The following is a 17,683-nucleotide window of genomic DNA, read 5'->3' as shown; positions in this document are numbered from 1 at the left end:
TTGCAGCATGGGGCCTCCAAGGATCTCAAGCAAAGTGGTGTAGCCCTGACATCCGGATAGAGAAATACTTTCACAACACAGGGCCCCCAGGGAGAGGCCCTCTTGCAGTTCTGAGCCCCCAGACGAGGCTATTTTTGTATTGCAGGACCCCACAGTGAGCAAGTTTTGCAGCGCTGGGCCCCTGGACTGGAATATTTTTGCAGCAAAGCAGAGATAACAACAGACTGAATATACTTGGACTAAAGATAGCCCCGGCTCGCAGCGTCCTCCCTGCCCAGCGGCATCCCCACAGGTCTGTGTAGAACTATGTCTCTTGGGGCTCTTTTGGACATGTTTTTTGCACCCTGCTCTTCCATAATGATATATTTTGGAAGTGTTTCCTCCAGTGCTCCCAATTGGGTTGGCACAGAAGGGCCACTCATGTTGCATCGTTGTTTTTTTGTCTCCTCCTTCCGCTACTGAGGATTCCATCCACTTTTTTGCAACAACCATAATTAACCACGAAGTTTTTAAGTACACGCCATCCTTAGGCGTACCTCACCTCCTTGAAGGAAAGCCACCCCATCCTAAACCAAAATTAAAGCCTTGAAAGCATTTTTCCCCATTTCTGAACCAATATTGCCCTTTGCACGCGTTGCCACAAGCAAGGTGTGTCCCTGACACAGCCCATCTTGAGCAAGTGGCGTCTTCCAATTAGTGCTTCATGTCGTGCTCGGTCCCATTTCATTCCAGGAGGATGAAAATATTTATAGAATCGCAGAATGGCTTGAGTTGGAAGGGACCCTAAAAGCCGTGTGATCCAACCCCTGCACTGAGCAGGGACACACAGAGGTGCTCAGAGACACTCCAGCCTGACCTTGGGTCTCCAGGGTTGGCGTACCACCGCCTCTCTGGGCAACCAGTGTCATGTTCCCAAGAGCCCAAACCCACAGTGCAGGAGGATGCCCACCAGCACACCTCATTGCCATTCATGGAAGCACCTCTTTAGGGCACCCAGAAAAAAAAAACAAATAACAAACCATCTGAAAAGGCATGAAACGGCCACATCACCCAGCCAGCCACACGCGTACCCATGGGCTCTTGGAAGAGCAGTGCCCAGGCTTTTCACTGCAGTGGATGGAGAGCATCGCTCCGCTCCTCCTCCTCCTCCTTGTGTCAGGTTGGCATTTTCCATGCAGTTTCTCCACTCGGCACTGATGGGGCTGAGCCTGGTGGGGGGCACGGCTGCTTTGTTCCCCCCCTTAGCGGGGAACCGGAGTGCCGAAGTGGGTCAGCACAATGCACATCCCGGCTTCAATGGCACCGGCGCTTTCTCGGCCGGCGTTTCCTGAGTTAAACAAACAGCAGCTCGGCTCTTCTCCCACCTTTCTGCAGACCTGGAATTTTCCTCACCCTGTGAATGCCCCTCTTGTGTGTTTTATTTTGTTATTGAGCTTTGCACTATTCCGGGAAGAGGAAAAAAGAAAAACAAACCCAAAACAACAAGACCAAAAAAATAAAAGAAAAACCACTATGAAGGCATCAAAAATGCCTTGGAACGTCTCTGCGGGTCAGGTGACAGCAGAGAATAATATCTGAAAAATGTTAATGCTTGCAGAGAGACGAAATCCTGCTTGGATTAAAGCTCGTTAGTCTTTCCCGAGGAGCTTGGCTGCGTGAGCCCACTGTGCTGGGATGCAGGAGGATGCTCTGTGCTACCTCCAGCCCTGCTGCCAGGCACAAGGTGACAGGAGGGCTGTCAAAATGAAGGGAGAATTCCCAAGATGAAGGGAAATCTCAACTGCTTCGTACTCATGGCTGGGCCATCCTTGTGTCCACAGCGCACCTTCAATTGAGAGCCGCGTTTGGTGCCGCTCAGGCCAGGCAGTGATGCTCTATGGGCTGAGAGCACCTTTCCCTTCACCTGCTGTTTCCAGCCCTTGTTTTTCCCCTTGCATTGGTGCACTGATGCTCTTCCCATCCAACTCCATCAGCTTCTGGAGCACTCCCTCATATAGCACCCACACCTGCACCCTGCAGCCCAGCCCTCGCTAAGCAAACACAGCTGGTGTCGGGCACGGCCGCCAAATATTTTCTCCCTGAGATGGGACTGGCTCTTGGAAAGACAAAAAAAAAAAAAAAAAAAAAAGTAATAATAATAATAATTCCAAACCAAACTAAAACAAAAACCCCAAACCTTGACAAATGCAATGGGAGAAGCGGCAAATGGTGCTGCTGCTCTGCCCAGTGCATAGGGATGTGGCAACACAGGGTCGGTTCCATTGGAATGTGGGATGTTTTGCATCAGCCTGTGCCCACAGCAACAAGCAAAGAGTGGTGCGGAAATTACCTCTTAACTCAGCCTAACACCCCATTTCCTTCTCAGTTCCAGGCCTGTGGGCAGCGCTCACCCACTTCCCATTGCCCACCCATGGATCAGCATTCTGCAAGGCCATGGTTTGAGTTTTACGTCTCCATGAGCTCCCCTGCATGACTCCTCACCTCCCCAGCCAAGGGTTCCCATCTCCAGGATGTTTTGCTCTGTATCCCCTCAGAAAAAGTTCTGATGAGTCCTTAGCCATGGGAAGGGTTGGAAATATGGAGCAGGAGTGGTGCCGGGCTCTGGGAGAAACAGAGGAGGTTCTGGCACAAGTGTGGTTCCATCAATGTTTGCAGAAGCACCCTGCCTCCCTCCCCAGCAGGCTCTGCTCCTGGTGGGCCTGAAGCTCTTCCTTAGAAAGCTGAAGCTCTTACAAGGGAGAAAAAAAAGAAAAATATCTCCTTTCTCAAACCTATGGATCCCAGGAATGATGTTCCTTGGTTTCATAACATCTACTGAATTAGCAAGGCCCGCTGCTGCTGCTGCGGTTGCAAGTATAGATTCCCCCAGATTCTGGCTCATGTCTGGTCCTTTTAGAGCAGGGCATAACAGGGCTGGGTGGCAGTGGGCAAATATTAGGGTAAAACCTCTCATCTGCAGAGCCAGAGCAATGCTGCAAAGTGGCATGGAGACACCACCACCCCCAGAGCAGAACCACTAGAGATAGAACCCCTGGGATTTGTTCTGATAGATTTAGGGCTGGAGGTGGATGATCGTGGAGGTCCCTTCCAACTCGAGCCATCCTTTGATCCACCTTATCATCCTGTGATCCTATGATTCCATGGTTCAGTGATGCTGTGGTTCCATGGTTCTATGATTCTACTGTTGTATGGCTCCATGTTTCCATGACTCCACAACTCCATGGTTCTATGACTCTACAGTTCTATGATTCTGTGGCTCTATGATTCCACGGTTCCGTGACTCTACAACTCTATGGTGCTATGGTTCCGTGGTTCTATGGGTCTCTGATTCTATGGTTCCACTACTCCATGGTTCCATGACTCTATAATTCCATGATTTTACGACTCCACAGTTTCACTATTCTATGGTTCTATGACTATGATTCAATGGTTCTATGGTTCCATGGCTCTATGATTCAGTGGTTCTATGGTTCCATGGCTCTACAACTCATTTCCCCGTCCAATAGGAACCAAGTGCCCATCTGCAACCCAACACTGGACACGCTTTGGAAACCAGTGGAGGAGGAACTATCGGTGGACAGAGAAACATCTACCTGGCCAAAAGCAGGACCCTGATTTTTGCAGTGGGGCAATGCGGGATGCCAACCATGCAGTCTGATGCTGCGGTGCCGCATGGTGTCGGTGAGCTGGATGCAGCAGCGGTGATGGAAAATTACCAGGGGCCGAACAAAGAAATCAGGGGTTTGGGAGCGGGAAGCGAATAAACAGGCGGGCCAGGAAGCTGGGGCAAGGCGGAGGAAGTCTTGGGCAGGGGAAGGGAAGAGAGAGAAAAGCTTTCGCTGCGGGGGGCCGTGAAAATAGACTCCCCCTGAGGGGCTGGAGCTGGGCCGGGAGCACGGCCGTGGGAAGTGGTGCGGCCCATGCAAAGCCAGCAGGGAAAGTTCCACCTTTGACCATTTCTCCCCCAAATTCCTTGTTTGGGAGCTGTCGGGTGGGGGTGAGCCCTGCCTGCAGCCCCCAGCCCTATTGTCTGCCTGTGTGAGGCCAACCAGGATACCGGCTTGAGAAACCACACCAAGCTGGAGCCTCTTGGTTGGTTTTTGGCCTTCGGGTGGAAATGTCAATGGGGGGCAGGTGGCTTTGGCACAACGGGAACGCACCAAAACACCTCCCCATAGCACCATGCCCATGCTCGAGGCTCTGGATGAGCCACGTATTTCCATTCTGGGGGCTGCACACCTGGGCTGTATATAACCATGGGGACCTCTTGCTGCCCCAGGGGCCATTTTGGGATGAGCATCACAGTGCCCTGGGGCCACGTTTTGGGGCCGGGTTTGGGGCCGGCTCTCCGGCGGCGCACGTAGGCAGAAGCTGAGCCTGCAAAGCAAACACAGACATATAGCACAGCCCGGACACCCTGACTCTGCAAATCCAACACAAACACTGCGAGTGCCGGCCTGCAGGTCCCACGGGCTTCTGCCCCCGAAGGCAAAATACAGGGATTTCTTTTTATTATTATTATTTTTAACTCTTTTGGAAAGATTAAGAAAAAAAAAGCTGCTTTGAAGGCAGGCAGGCATCCAGCAGACACCACCAGGGCTATAAATGCACCTTATGGGGCTGTGGGTGGGTGAATCTCAGAATTCAGCTCTCCAAAGGGCAGTGCTGAGTGCTGGGGACCCACATGTTTGGTCATGGGGAGCACAGGGAACAGGGCATGGAGCTCTCTGCTCAGCTGCAGTGTTGGGGTGGGTCCTGTGAGTGGGGAAACTGAGGCACAGGGACGCAAGAAAGCAGCCCCAGAGCTCTCAAGGAGCAATGAGCAGACTGATGGGTTGAGCCATCAATATGCCACGATACATGTCTGTGCTTCCCACCCCAATAGGAAACCAGGAGGGAGAACCCACTTGGGAGCATCTCTGGAGGTGGGAGATGGGGACGAGGTGCTGCAGGAGGGAGGGGCCCTTATAGGGAAGGAGCTCTCTGTGCCCCGAACCCCACACGGAGCTGGGATCAGGGCACTGTGGGCTGGTTGGGACGTGGCCGCTGCACCCAGCATGCCAGAGCAGAGCCGGGGTATTGCAACAGGAGGGACAAGCCCTGGCCTGAGCTGGCAATTCGGGGCTATTGGCCAGGCACGGGACGGCGGCGCGGGGTGCGAGGGCAGGTCCCTGCAGAGCCAGGGAGCAGCACCAAGCGGCAGGCGGGCGCGGAGCCACAGGTATTTGGGATCAAAGCGGCTGCGTGGGAACGCCGCAAGCCCCAGCAGCACCGCGTGCCCAGCTCTGACGGTGACCTCGTGCTGACATCCATGAACCACCCGCTCTGTGCCCATCCCATAACTCAGCATCCCCATTCACCCCGTGGAAGCATCACTCTGTGCCCATCCCATAGCTCAGCACCCCCGTTGACCCCATGGAAACACCGCTCCATGCCCATCGTATAGCTCTGCATCCCCATCGACCCCATGCAAGCATCACTCTGTGCCTGCTTCATAGCTCAACATCTCCCATTGACCCCATAGAAGCCCCCAGGGCCGCTGATTCTTTGTCCCCAATGACAGCTGGAAGCACGGGGAGAACCTGTTCTTCATGTGCAGGGAAGATATGGGGGATGTGTGGTTAAGAAGAAAGGGAATATTCCACATCCGTGCAGTTTTGGGGTCACCCCATTTTCAGTGGCCCCCGGGTGAAGAGTATTCAGGGCTCTGCAGAGGTCCCGTTGCATTTACAGCCCCTGGGAATGAGAAACAATCTGAAAATCAGCCGTTGATCGCTGGGGAGATATTGGAACTGGTTTGGCCGTGGGGGACTTTCAAGCTCCATCTGAGCCTTTAAATTTGGCTTACAAGTGTAAAACCTTGAAAATGGTCCTGATAAGGCACAGCCCCGGGGCTGAGGGACGCCCTGAGCACCAAACCCAGCAGGAGGAACCTTAAAATGTGGGCAATTGAGAAGGGAATGGCCCAGCTGTCCCCGTTTTGGGGCAGTTCTCCCAAAGCAGACCCTCCAACGCGCTGCCCCCGGCCCCGCACCACCGCTTTCTCCTTCTAATGAGCCGAGAATTTCCCTCCTCCTTTGTGCTTCATCAGCCGCTCATTAAAACTTTGCCTTTAATTGCTCCAGACGAGAGGTGCAGCGGGGCTGGATGCATTTCCAATTTCCTTTCTTTCATTCTTTTAATTGGGAGAAGCAGTGGGACGGTGACCCGGCTCTGAGGGCGGCCGAGGGCTTTGGGGTGCATTGGATGCAGTGAGCTGCTTCCCACTACCACCAAAAGGGGGTGAGCCCCCCTTCTATCCCCCACACCCCCCAGTCATGGGCTTTGCAAACAGCAGCACCGGGATGGGGTGGCAGCGATGCTCCCTGCCTGCGCCTGGGGTTGGTTGATATTTGCTCCTTCTGAGTTAGCAGAATCCCACGTCGGCACGTTTGATGCGCAGGACCGCGATTCCAACATGCCTCTGCAAAAGAGCTTTTTCATGACTGAGGACTAAGAATACCTGACTAATTATTATGCGGGGAGTTATTTAGGTAATGGGTATTAATCTGTCTTCCTGCATGGGGTAATTGCTGCAGCGAGCTTGCCGCAACGCATCCCAGCGCAGGGAGCGCTCCCCCGGTCCAGCAGGGTGAAGCCCACCCCCAAGCCCTCACTTGGCCCCATATCCCTTCCTGGCCCCATTTTCTGCTCCCTGTGGTGGTTTAGGGGCAAGATCAGGTCAGACGGCACCAGAGCGGCATCGTGCAGCCCTGCCCATGAGCCCGGCTCCATGCTGGACGAGGAGTTTCATCCCTTGGGGCCCCGAATCCGGCCGGTTTGACCCAATTCAATTCACCGAGGATTGCGGATGGGTCGCTGGGGCCGCATCTGTCAGCAGCTGTTGTGCAAGCAGCGATGGGAGAAGGCGTTGCATTGGGGTGTCGGAGAGCTGAAATGCGACACTGCAACCGCGGGGTGACCTGGATGGGGTGAACCTGTGTCGGTGGCACAGAGTGTGGGGCCGTCCCTGTGTCGGGCAGGGTTGGGGTGACGGCCCTATATCTGGGCTGGGGCGCAGTGCACAGCATTTGCTGGATACCCCAAACCCAAGGCATGGATTGATGTGCAGCTCCTCTCCATGACCTCCACCACCAGGAAGGCAAACCCCACAGCCCCCTCTGGGTGCTATTTACACCTTTCCCACCATCTCAATGGGAAGGGAAAGGCAGAATGTCCCCTAACCCCCCCCAGCCCCCAGCAGCAGCAGCAGCAGCATGGCTGCGTTCCCAGCGGCCCGTTTCCTTCATTCCCATCCCATCAGCTCTCGTTCCTTTTCCATTTGGAGCCAAACATCGCTCCGTCTCAAAGCCCTTCACCGGGATTTGGGGTTCCCATTCTCAAAGAGGGGGTGAACAGAGCGGGGTGTAATGCGGGTTGCGAGGGTTCACCCGAATGCCCAAATTTGGAGCAAAGGAGGATTCCGGGAAGCGAACCTCCCCCCCCCCCCGCAGAGATCGCGACTTTTTGCCCAATTCCCACTTTTCCCAAAGCAAAAAGCCGAGCGGAGCATCGCGCACAGCAGCGCTCTATGGGGGCAGAACGCGGCTTCGGGGCCTTTCAGCGGCCCAAGGGGGGTTGGGAGGGGAGCTGGGGGCAGAGCCCCGCGCACACAAAGCCCCCGGCCCCGGCGCGGCCCCGCGGATGGAGGAGGGGCGGAGCCGGCGGACGTGCCCGGCCGCACATCGCCCCGCGCCCCTCCCGGCCCCGTCCCGGGGGTGTGCGCGCACACGAGGCGGGTGTGGGCAGAGCTCACCCGGCGGGACGGACACACGAGTGCGCGCACCCCGCACCCGCGGCTCCCGCTCGCCCCGCACGTGCTCCCCCCTTTCCCGCCCCCTCCCCCCTTTTCCCGCCCCCCGCACACCCCCGCCGGGCCCCCCCCGGGCCACGCCCCCCTCCAGGCCACGCCCCCTCCTGCTCTCCACCAATGAGCGCCGCCCCTCGCCGTGCCGCGCGCGCCCCCCGCGCCGCCTCTTAAGTCCCGCCAATGCCCCCGCGCGACATCGCTGTGCTGCCCCGCGCCACGAGCACCGCAACGCAGCGACATGGAGAGCGGCAGCAAGGTGTGTGTATATCTATGTATATATATATATATATATATATATATATATGTGTGTGTGCGGGATGGAGCGGGCTGCAGGGAGCCGGGGGCCCGTCCCGGAGCTGCGGGGGAAGGGATGGAGTTATGCAACGCGGCGCGGGGGGAGCGAGCGTGGAAAAACCCCAACGTGCCGCCGGGTGGGACGGCGGAATAGGGCTTGTAAAGGGGAAATAATAGGGCTTGTAAAGGGGGAAGGAATAGGGACGGAGCTGTGTGTGTGGGGTGGGGGTACAAGGCGGTACTTGGGGGTTGTTGTGGGGCAGCAGCGCGGAGCTGCCCCGTTCCCCTTCCGGGCTGGGCACATTCGGGTCCGGGCAGCGCAGCGCGATCCGGGCCGGCGGATCGTCCGTGTGGGGGGGGAGGAACGTGAAAGTGACGCAACTTTTTTAGGAGAGGAGCCGATGGCGGCGCCCGGCGCTGCCCCGCGTCACCCAGCGGCCCGTCGCCCATCGCTGCTCTAATGGGGTCCGTGGAGCGGCCCCTGCCAGGAGGGAGGGCGGGGGTGGCTCCGCCGGGCCGGGGGGGGCCCTGCTTTACCGACCCGATCCCGGGCCGCAGTGGGTCCTTTGGGTTCGGTTTGCGCCGCGCTCTGATGCGCTGCTGCGCGGTGGTCCCGGGCTGCGCTGATGGGGGTGGGAGCGGCGCTCTGGGTGCTCGGGGCTTTGCGTAACAGAACTCTCGTCGGGGCTGTTGAAGCGGCGATCCCGCGGTTGGGAAACGCTGAGAATCCGTCCATGTCCCCGGCTGACCTTACTGCGAGAAAATATAACAGCGAGGGAAGGCGGTGACCCATTTTCCTTCCCGTGGCGGAGGCCCTTCCAGCTGCGGGAACCCCCGAGCGCGATGTGGTGTCACGATGGGGCTGCGGGCAGCGCTGTGTGGCCGTGGCTGAGCCCCGTGCCGCATCCCGACCCCAAATGGGATCCGAGCGCAGCCGGTGCTGTGCCGGGGCGGCTGTGAAGGCGGCGGGCAGAGCAGTTTAGTGCTGCCGAGCTCCCGTTGCCCCGCAGCCTCGCTCTGTGACCTTGCTGTTGGCCGCCGGGGGCAGGGGGGGATTTACTGCACCGGGAAGGATTTGTGGGACGCCGGGTGCTCGTGGGGCTGCGCCGAGTGCGGCTCGGGATGGCCGAGGGTGTGATGGCAGCCGAGCCCCGACGGGAAGTTCCAATGGGGATCTTTGTGCCGTTCATTCCTTGGAACTTCTTAATTTGCTTTTTATTTTTGAGGGGATTATTCACTCCTTCATCCCGTGCTGCTCCGTGCAGGGCACACACCGCACTCAGACTCTGTGCCTATAGAGGGCATGGGGACAGGAGCTCGGCCCCAGTGCGAGCTAACAAAGCAGCTCCGCGCAGCTTGACGAGAGTTTCCCACGCCGGGCGGCCACTAGAAACCGGCTCCTTTTTTTTTCCTTCCCCCATGTTGAGCCTCTCCTTTCATGGCCAGGCTCCGTGCAGCACCCGCATGGCCACTGACTCACGGCCGCCTGGGACCGCGTCCAACAGCTGGGCTCCTCCTGAGCACAAACCCTGTGCTTTCTGCTGGAGCGCCTCGCTTTTCCCCTAGGGAAATAGGGGACTGAATTGGGGTCACTCCATGTTTGTTGTTTGGGCGAGCATCCCAGCCCTGCACGGTGCAGGCCGGAGACTTTCATTCCTTGAATGCACTGATGTGCCCCACTTGTTCCTCCTACACCCCATAGAAATGCAGTGCTCTGAGCAGCACAGCTTCCTGCGCCCCAGCCCCCTGCTGAAGGAGCCCTATGGGGATGGCCGGCATCGCCATCATCTTCCCGGAGCAAAGTTCAGCTCCTCACTCCCTTCCCAAATGCAACGTGTGACTCACCGCTGCTTCCTGCTCGTGGTGACATACGTGGGACCGATGGCACGCGTTGCTAGACGTGCAAACTGGCGCTCACCAGCCCGCTCCTGCTTCAGGAGAGCACTGCGCTGTGTCAGACGGGGCTGCAGTCACCGCCCTGGGGAGGGAGAGAAGCAAAGCACGGAGCGTTTTTGGCTGTTTTTAGGTGTTGATTTGAGCACGGGGCACTTATTGCATCCGTGTGTGTTGTGCGGAAGTCTGTGCTGGGGGAGGCGGTGGCACCGCGCTCTGCTCTTTAACTTGGCAGCTCTCAGCCCCACGTCGCAGCTGTGCAGCTCGGTGCTCAGCACCCTTTGCTATGCTGCTGGGAGCTCAGCCCGCTCCACTCGGGTGCTCTCTCTGCTCAGACATTGAACAAAGCCAAGTGCCCAAACCTCCCCGATTCCCTGGGAAGCGCAATTGTTGCATTCAGGCCAATCCTAATTAATGAACTTAATTAACGGCATGCTGGCTTTATTTCCTGAGGCAGCCTGGGGTCCCGTTGCTGCTCTTCCCACTGAACTTACTAATTCCTTGTTATGGCAGAGAAGGGTGGGTTGGTTGGGGTGCTGGTGAGCTGCTGCTGGTTGCTTCGTATCACAGTGTGCATCCCTTGGTGTGTCTGTGTGCTCCCATCCTTAGGTGGGCTCTGCAACACCAGGTGCTGCTCTGAGTTGGATGCATGTGGGGCTACACCTCTCTTGCTCACCAGGCATGTGGCAGGAGCTGGGATGGGGGTCCAGGGAGTGATGAGCAATGGAGGGATATGGGGGATCTGTGGGAATGCCCAGCATTGATGGCTGCTGTGCTGGGTCACTTGTGCTTTGGGGACTTGCCTGAAGTGCACTCAGTAATCACAGAGCTACAGAATGTTGTGAGTTGGATGGTACCCACGGGAATCCCAACCACTGTCTGCATACGGCAGTGCCCAAACCCTGTGACTGAGAGTGGTGTCTGAGTGCTCCCAGCATGGGGCCATGCAGAGTGCTTCCCTAACCCCCAGCCTGACCCTCTACGTGATAGCAGTGGGGAAGCCAGCAGGCAGGGAGTGGGCTAAGATCTGTGGGCATGGAAGCAGTTCGGTGGCTGGTCAGAGCATGGCACGAGCTGAGCCCCGAGCTGCCGGGGTTGTGCCAGGACAGCAGGGGAGGTGCCCATGCAAGAAGCAGATGGCTCCCACATGGTGCTCATTGATAACCCAGAGATGGGTAGTGGCCATTGGGAAGGGAAAGGAAGGCTGCTGTGGGTCCCATGAGGCTCCCCTAAGCCCTGGAGAAGGGGCTTTAGGTTCACGTGAACATCCCTAAGCTGCTTAACCCACCCTGGGAACTTCAATCCCATTTCTCAGGGCACCAAGGCTGGGCTGAACAGCAGGGAAATCTCCTGCCTGGGATAATTGGGCCATTGATGGAGGTGTCCAAGTGCTGGCCTGCCCTGACCTTGCTCCAAAACAAGCCTTCAATTGTTGCCATAGCTTAAGCAGGAGAAAGGGAAGGTAGGCGAAGTCTTGCCAGATGGCACTGAGGCATTGGATAATGGCTGGGAAATGATGAGCTGGGCTCTGACATGACTCTTTATTAGCAGCAGGGCATCCCCATGTTGGTGATGGGGCAGAGCTGTGGGGCTGACCCTGAGTTTGGGTGGCTCTGCTGCCCTCGGTCAGTTCACGAGGGGCACTTTTTGCCCCAGATCTTAGAGTAGGGGGGTGCAGAGCCTCGCAGCGTGGCCCAGGCACTTGGAAGGGAGGTGAAAGCCACGGGCTGCTGCCGTGTCCCCAGGAGTGGAGGCAGGGATGGGCCAAGCAGTGTCACGCTCAGCCCACGGTTATCTCTGCCTCTTGGCACATGGATGTAGTGCGTGCAGTCACCCTGATGGGGCCGAATCTGGATGCAACAGCAAATCAATAAATAAATCCATGGGATCCCAAAACGGCATCACGTGGTTCTGTTTGTTGTTCAGCCCACGTGCGTGTCAGAAAACCATGAAAGCTGGGGAAGGGGGGGTGGGGGTGGGAAGGGAGGTGGGGGGTTCCCTTTCATCTCCTGGGGGCTGTGGGGCACAAATAACCCTCTGCTCTTTCTCCCCATAGATGACAGCTCGGCTGATGCTGGCCGTGGGAGGAGCGGTGCTGGGCTCGCTGCAGTTCGGCTACAACACCGGCGTCATCAACGCCCCGCAGAAGGTGAGAGCGGAGCACCGTGAAAACAAACACACCTCCGTCCCGCCTCGCGCATCCGCCCTGAGCCTGGCTGAAATAGTACATCCTGCTAGGCAGCTTACCGCCCTAATGGGATTTGTTAAGGAGCTATTTAGCTCTTGTGTTCCCTGGAGAATTAGTTTCCTTTTTGCTCAGTGTTTTGCTGGCTGTGTCTGGGATGTGTTTCCAGATACACCATGAGAACTGCAGCGCTTTCCCTGGTGTGGCTTTGCCAGAGAAACTTTGGAGACAAACCAGCCTGGGAGTGCTCACCCACACGGCCCGACAGATGGAGATAACAGCCCCGGTGGGCTGCCCACATAAGGAGGGGCTGATAATTGCTGCTCTGGCAGAGGCTGTGGGATAGTGCTGGGTTGGGGCTGCCAGGAGCTGCCCAACCTCTTCCAAAAGAAAGTGAGGTGCTGTGGGGCTCCTGTGTCTGCCAAGCCTTCACACAGTCCCCCCTTTCAGCTCTCCTGCCCCACTGGCTCCAGGGTAGGGCTGCAGGTACACGGTGCTTCCTCTGCCCGTGCCCTTTCACCGCGGTGGGGGGATGCCCGACAGCTGCCTCATCCTTGACTCAGCAGGCGCCGGGTGGTGGCGGCTGGAGAGGGGGAAGGCAGGGCTGCCTGTGCTCTGGGTGTGGGAGCAATAACTCACTTGGCCTGGGTGACTGCTGGGCTGTGGTGTGTTGTGTTCTATCCTGCTGCTGGGACCTGAGCCTGTCACCCAGTGTGGACACACTGGGGGTGGTGGTGGTGGTCCCCGATGGGGCAAAGTGAGATCCTACACAGATTCCCCAAAGGGAAGCTTACATTACCAACTAATCGGGGTCTCAAAGGGTGTGAGATCATTGTGATGCTTGGAGGAGCAGATATGGGGGTGGGGGCCCTATGCAGCCACCAGAGGCCAAATGTCCCCAGGAGGTGAATGTGTGTTTTGGGACAGAAGAGGAAACACAAGCTGTGTGCAAAGGGTGATGAACAGCAGCAGGGATTTTCTCCTTCCTGTACCACAGTTAGCACCAGCCAGGACCCTCCTGTGGCCAGGCATCTGGTGGGGACCTGGGGGCCCTGAGAAACTTGGGCTCCCCTGAACTGCCTTTTGAAGTTTTATGGCCCTGGAAGTGTTAGCTCAGAAATTCTCTATTGTGCTTGTAACATGCCCTGGGCAAAGCTCGGTTGCCAGGGCAAGGTGTTGAAAGACAAACTGGGCTTCAGCTGCTGCTCTGCTTGAAGGAACTGGCTGTTCCTGGGCTGTGAGGAGAGCTAAAACATCCAAACCTCCAATGCACAATCCCGAATAATTAAAACTCCGAGGCAGAATTTGTGCCATGAGAGTATTAATCCTATTACTGGTGGGATTGGTGGATGGGCTGCGAGGTCTTCTGACGTTGCATTAGAGCACAAACAGCGTCGTGTCACCTTGAGCACTGAAAAATGTGTGAAGGGGAAAAGACTCTATGCAAAAAAAAACTTGCCAAATTGTGTGTGTGTGAAAAGAGGAGTGAGTCCTTTTGGTGGAGGTGAGTGGCCTTGCCATTGTGCCCAGGCACCTGTGCTGGTTGATGGTCTTTATGTTGGGTGATGGGCTCTGCAGGGCAAGGGCTGGGGAGCGCTGTGTGCCTCACGCCTGAGCCAAAGCACAGTGGTAGGAGTGGTGTGGTGAGCTGAGCAGCCCTGGATGACATTGTTCTAATTTCCCCATCCCCAAAGCCCTGTGCAGAGTGGATCTTGATGCAGTGCTGAGTGCTCAGGGACCTCGGGGAGCAGACCTGCTGTAATTACTGCATTGCATCAGTGCCCTACCTGCCTGTCTCGGTGCCTGGGATGGGGATGCGAGTCACTTCCTTACATCTCTATCTTCCTAATGGCTGCTGGGACTGTTCTGCAGCCTGTCCTGCTACCTCCAGCTGATGGGGTGTGAGTGCGTCCCAATTGTCCTATGGGGTCTTCCCTTGAGGCAGCACCAGATTGGGATGAAGCCAACAGATGTTTGGCAGGGATTGGTAAGGCCTTCCCACAAGGTGTGTTCCCCCATCTTGCAGAGTCTGGGGGATGATGTCCATGTCTCAGTGCTGGGGGCTCAGATTCATGCAGCAAGCTTTCCAGCAAGCTGTGTTGCTTGGGGATGCAGAAGAGCCGGGGAAGCACTTTGGGATGCCTTCTTACTGCAGTAAAGTGCACCAATCTCTTGGCTTCAGCAGTGCATGCACAGCATGGTTTGCTTGCACCCATTCCCCGTGTCCAGCTGCCTCACCAAAAACAGCCAAGAAAGGGGCCTTTCTTGCAGTGAGGGCTGAACGCTGGTTTTGTGGTCCTCCCAATATAGTCTGTGCTGCTGAAACAGCCACTTGTTCCTTGCGGGGCTGTGGCAGGGGCGATGCATGGAGGGGATGGAGTGAAAGAGGGTGAGGAGGGCTGGTGGGATATGCTTAGCTGAAATGAAGCAGGAGGAAGGCAGGGAGGCACAAGCAGCCTTGGTGAATTCTAACACCCCCTTGGTTGTTCCTCTTTTAAGCTCAAAAGGGTTTTTCATCCCCTCCCAGCAACTGGCTCACAGTAGGATTCCCCACGGGTCCCTTTTGCACAGGGAAAGAAGCTGGGAGGAGGGATTTGGAGCACTGTTTGTTTGACCCCTTGGGCCTTCACAGTGCAGGGAGGAGCAGCAGCAAAACCACAGCCCAGAGGAAGCAGGGCTTGGCCAGCTCTGGGGCATCGGCCGTCGCTTGGATTCTTCTCTGCTTCATAGGAAGTGAGCTGCAGGCTTCTGGGGAAGGCAGGGAGGAATTTGCTGCGGCCTCTCCCAGTTGCATTTGTCCTCCCTGCGAGGCTGTAAAGCAATGAATCGGGGCTGCTGGGAATAAAGATTCCACTTGTGGTGTCCTGGAGAAGATCCACTGCAACCTGACCGAGCTTTGTGTGGAGCTGCATCCCAGGTCCCATTGCAGGCCCTATTTTTAGCTCGCATCACGCTGGTGCGTTCATTACATAAATTGTTAAATAACTGCAGCCACTAAGTTCCTGGTAGAGAAGACAGGCTGACTGCTTCCCTGCCCAGCCTGAGCTTTATGCACAGCTTCCCTTTAACCATCTACCTCCCTAACGCCATTTTCAGGTGTCTAATAAGCAGGACTGGGGGTTTCAGGCCCTCTTTTATCATCTGGGAAGGGAAATCAGGAGCTTGAAGGATGAAACCTGCTCTTTGCTGTGTGCACGGCAGGGCCATAGCAGCTCTATGTTGTGCTGCTTAAGGCAGTTGGCTTCTTGTGTGCTCCGACCGTAGTTACAAATATTTTGGTGCCCTTATGTAAGAAGAAGCCTCAGGACCCATTGCTTTGTCACAAAGCTGCATGAAGCCCTTCCTCCATGCAGCCAGTGGAGCTCCCTTATTAGTAGGGTCAGTGTAGGTGTACCTGAGCCCTTATTTCTCCAGGGCACAGGTGTGTTGCTCTGGGAAGGAGCTGCCCATGGCTCTTGCTGGTTTGCTTGAAGCCCTCTGGCTGCTGGCTGTGTTTCTTTAGGAATACACAGAGCCCTGTGCTGCTCCTGCTCAGCCCCTTGCTGTGGGTTGCTGTATCCCTGTCTGTCCGCGATGACCCGAGGAGGAGCCCAACCTTCCTGCGGTGGCTTCAGAGGCGTTTTGGCAGCGCTGAGCCTCTGCAGGGCGAGCCCAGAACCTGTCTGGCTGCATTTTCACTGCTCATCCTGTCAGGTTTCCTCCCAGATCCCAGCCGTGCTATCAGCTTGCTGCCAGCCTGCAGCTGGGTGGCTCCCATCTAGTGGAAAGCAAAGGAGTGCTGGGTTTAATGGGAACGTGCCGGCAAACCAGGGCTTGCTCAGTGACACATTGTCTTGTGATGGGGAAGAGTTGGGCCAAGCCTTGTGACTGAGGCTTGCAGGGTGATGGGGAGCTGCCCGCAGTCTGTAGGTGGCTGGGCTGAGGCCGAGGAATTCGTAGCACTGGTGATGAAGATGAAATCTCGAGCAGCAGGAGTGGAGGAGGACTTGCCCAGCCTTAGCAGGAGGGTGTGTGGGTAATAGTTAGGGAAAGCTTTGAAGGGCGCTCAGTTCTGTGCCCACATCAGCCTGGGTGTCAGTGGTAAAGGTGCCCTGCTGCCAGGTGATCCCAGCCTCCTTGTTTGGGCTGCAGCACTGGAATCAAGGCAGGGCTGCTGCCCCAGGTGTGGATGTACAGCTGCTGCCTGCAGGGAGGAATTAGGATGGTAGTAGTTGTGATGAGGCCAGGAGTCTCATTCCTCACTAAAACTGGGCATGGGAATTCTGGCTGTTGGCAGGGGATGTGAGGCTTGATACAGTCCATCTGAGTGGCCACATGTGGCTGTGGTGTAGGAGCTGTGTCTGGGCTGACACTGAACTCTGCAGGGCTGGAGACTGTGGTGTCTGTTCCACTTCGAAGTGAGCCCAGGCAAAGCTTTGCATCCTGCAGCTGGTGAACCCTGCCTTATGGTGCCAGGGGGATGGGATGGGCCGGGCCGCAGTGAGCCTGGACACAGGGGGCATAAGTTGGGCTGTCACATCCTTCTTGAGCTGACAGTGCTTGGGGCAAGGTGTGCTGGGGCTGTGCTGTGTCTGCCATCGCAATGGCATGTTGTCAGTACTGTGGGTCTGGCCATAGGCTGCTCTTCCTCAAGAAAAAGCTGTGTGTTGGGGCAGGCTGTGAGCATGGACGTGCCCAGCCCTGCACAGCATGGCCCTATAGGCAGATGTATATGAACCTCATGGTGTGAGACAGCCTTACCCTGCGGTTTTATATTTTCCCCCTTGCAGGTGATTGAAGACTTCTACAACCGCACCTGGCTGTACCGATATGAGGAGCCCATCAGCCCTGCCACCCTCACCACGCTGTGGTCCCTCTCCGTTGCCATCTTCTCAGTTGGAGGCATGATTGGATCCTTTTCCGTGGGACTCTTTGTCAACCGCTTTGGCCGGTGAGCACCAAGCATGTGCCACCTCCCCTGGCAGCAGGGTCTGGCTCTGGGGCTCACACCTTCCTTGTGGGACCATTCTTCCACCCTCTGTAGCTTGTTACTGCCTGTGCTGGGAGCTGGCAAGCCTTCTTTCCCAGCCTCCCCAAGGCTTGGCCTGCTGCAGAGCTGAGCCCTTAGTGCGAGCCAAAAGCGCGTAGTCTGTCCCTTAATAGCTTCCCTGTTGGCCTTTTCAGAGTCTGTTGCTTAAACTAAGCATGCATCAAAACCACACTGTTGTGCTCCTTAGGGCAGCATCTGTTTAACTGTCTGGCTGTCATGGGGGAGCATCAGCCTTATTCTACCGAACCTTGTGAGTGCCTCCGCTTCCCAGCGGTGCATGGCCATGTGCCTGCACTGCCCTGGAGGCTGTACAGACAGATGGTGAGCACTGTGTGGTGCTTGCACTTCAGCCTTGGATGCTTTCCTGCACGGGGAATCACTGTGGACACCTCCCTCGTGTGTAGTGTTGGCGTTTGGTTTCACATGGCTAAAA

At 56.6% G+C, this 17,683-nt stretch overlaps 1 protein-coding gene across 1 annotated transcript in view; it reads left to right on the top strand.

The window, feature by feature from the left end:
• The first annotated feature begins 7,977 nt into the window (after window positions 1–7,977).
• SLC2A1 (solute carrier family 2 member 1) overlaps window positions 7,978–17,683 on the top strand; it is a 14,285-nt gene continuing 4,579 nt past the window's right edge. Inside the window, exons 1-3 of the mRNA XM_015882631.1 lie at window positions 7,978–8,105; window positions 12,093–12,185; window positions 16,991–17,151. Coding sequence (XP_015738117.1) covers window positions 8,088–8,105; window positions 12,093–12,185; window positions 16,991–17,151 — 272 coding nt within the window. The 5' untranslated portion in view covers window positions 7,978–8,087. The remainder of the gene's footprint in view (window positions 8,106–12,092; window positions 12,186–16,990; window positions 17,152–17,683) is intronic.

The sequence above is a fragment of the Coturnix japonica genome, chromosome 21 (genome assembly GCF_001577835.2).
Source record: "Coturnix japonica isolate 7356 chromosome 21, Coturnix japonica 2.1, whole genome shotgun sequence".
NCBI classification, from domain to species: domain Eukaryota; kingdom Metazoa; phylum Chordata; class Aves; order Galliformes; family Phasianidae; genus Coturnix; species Coturnix japonica.
This window is presented reverse-complemented; position numbering and strand designations above follow the sequence as displayed.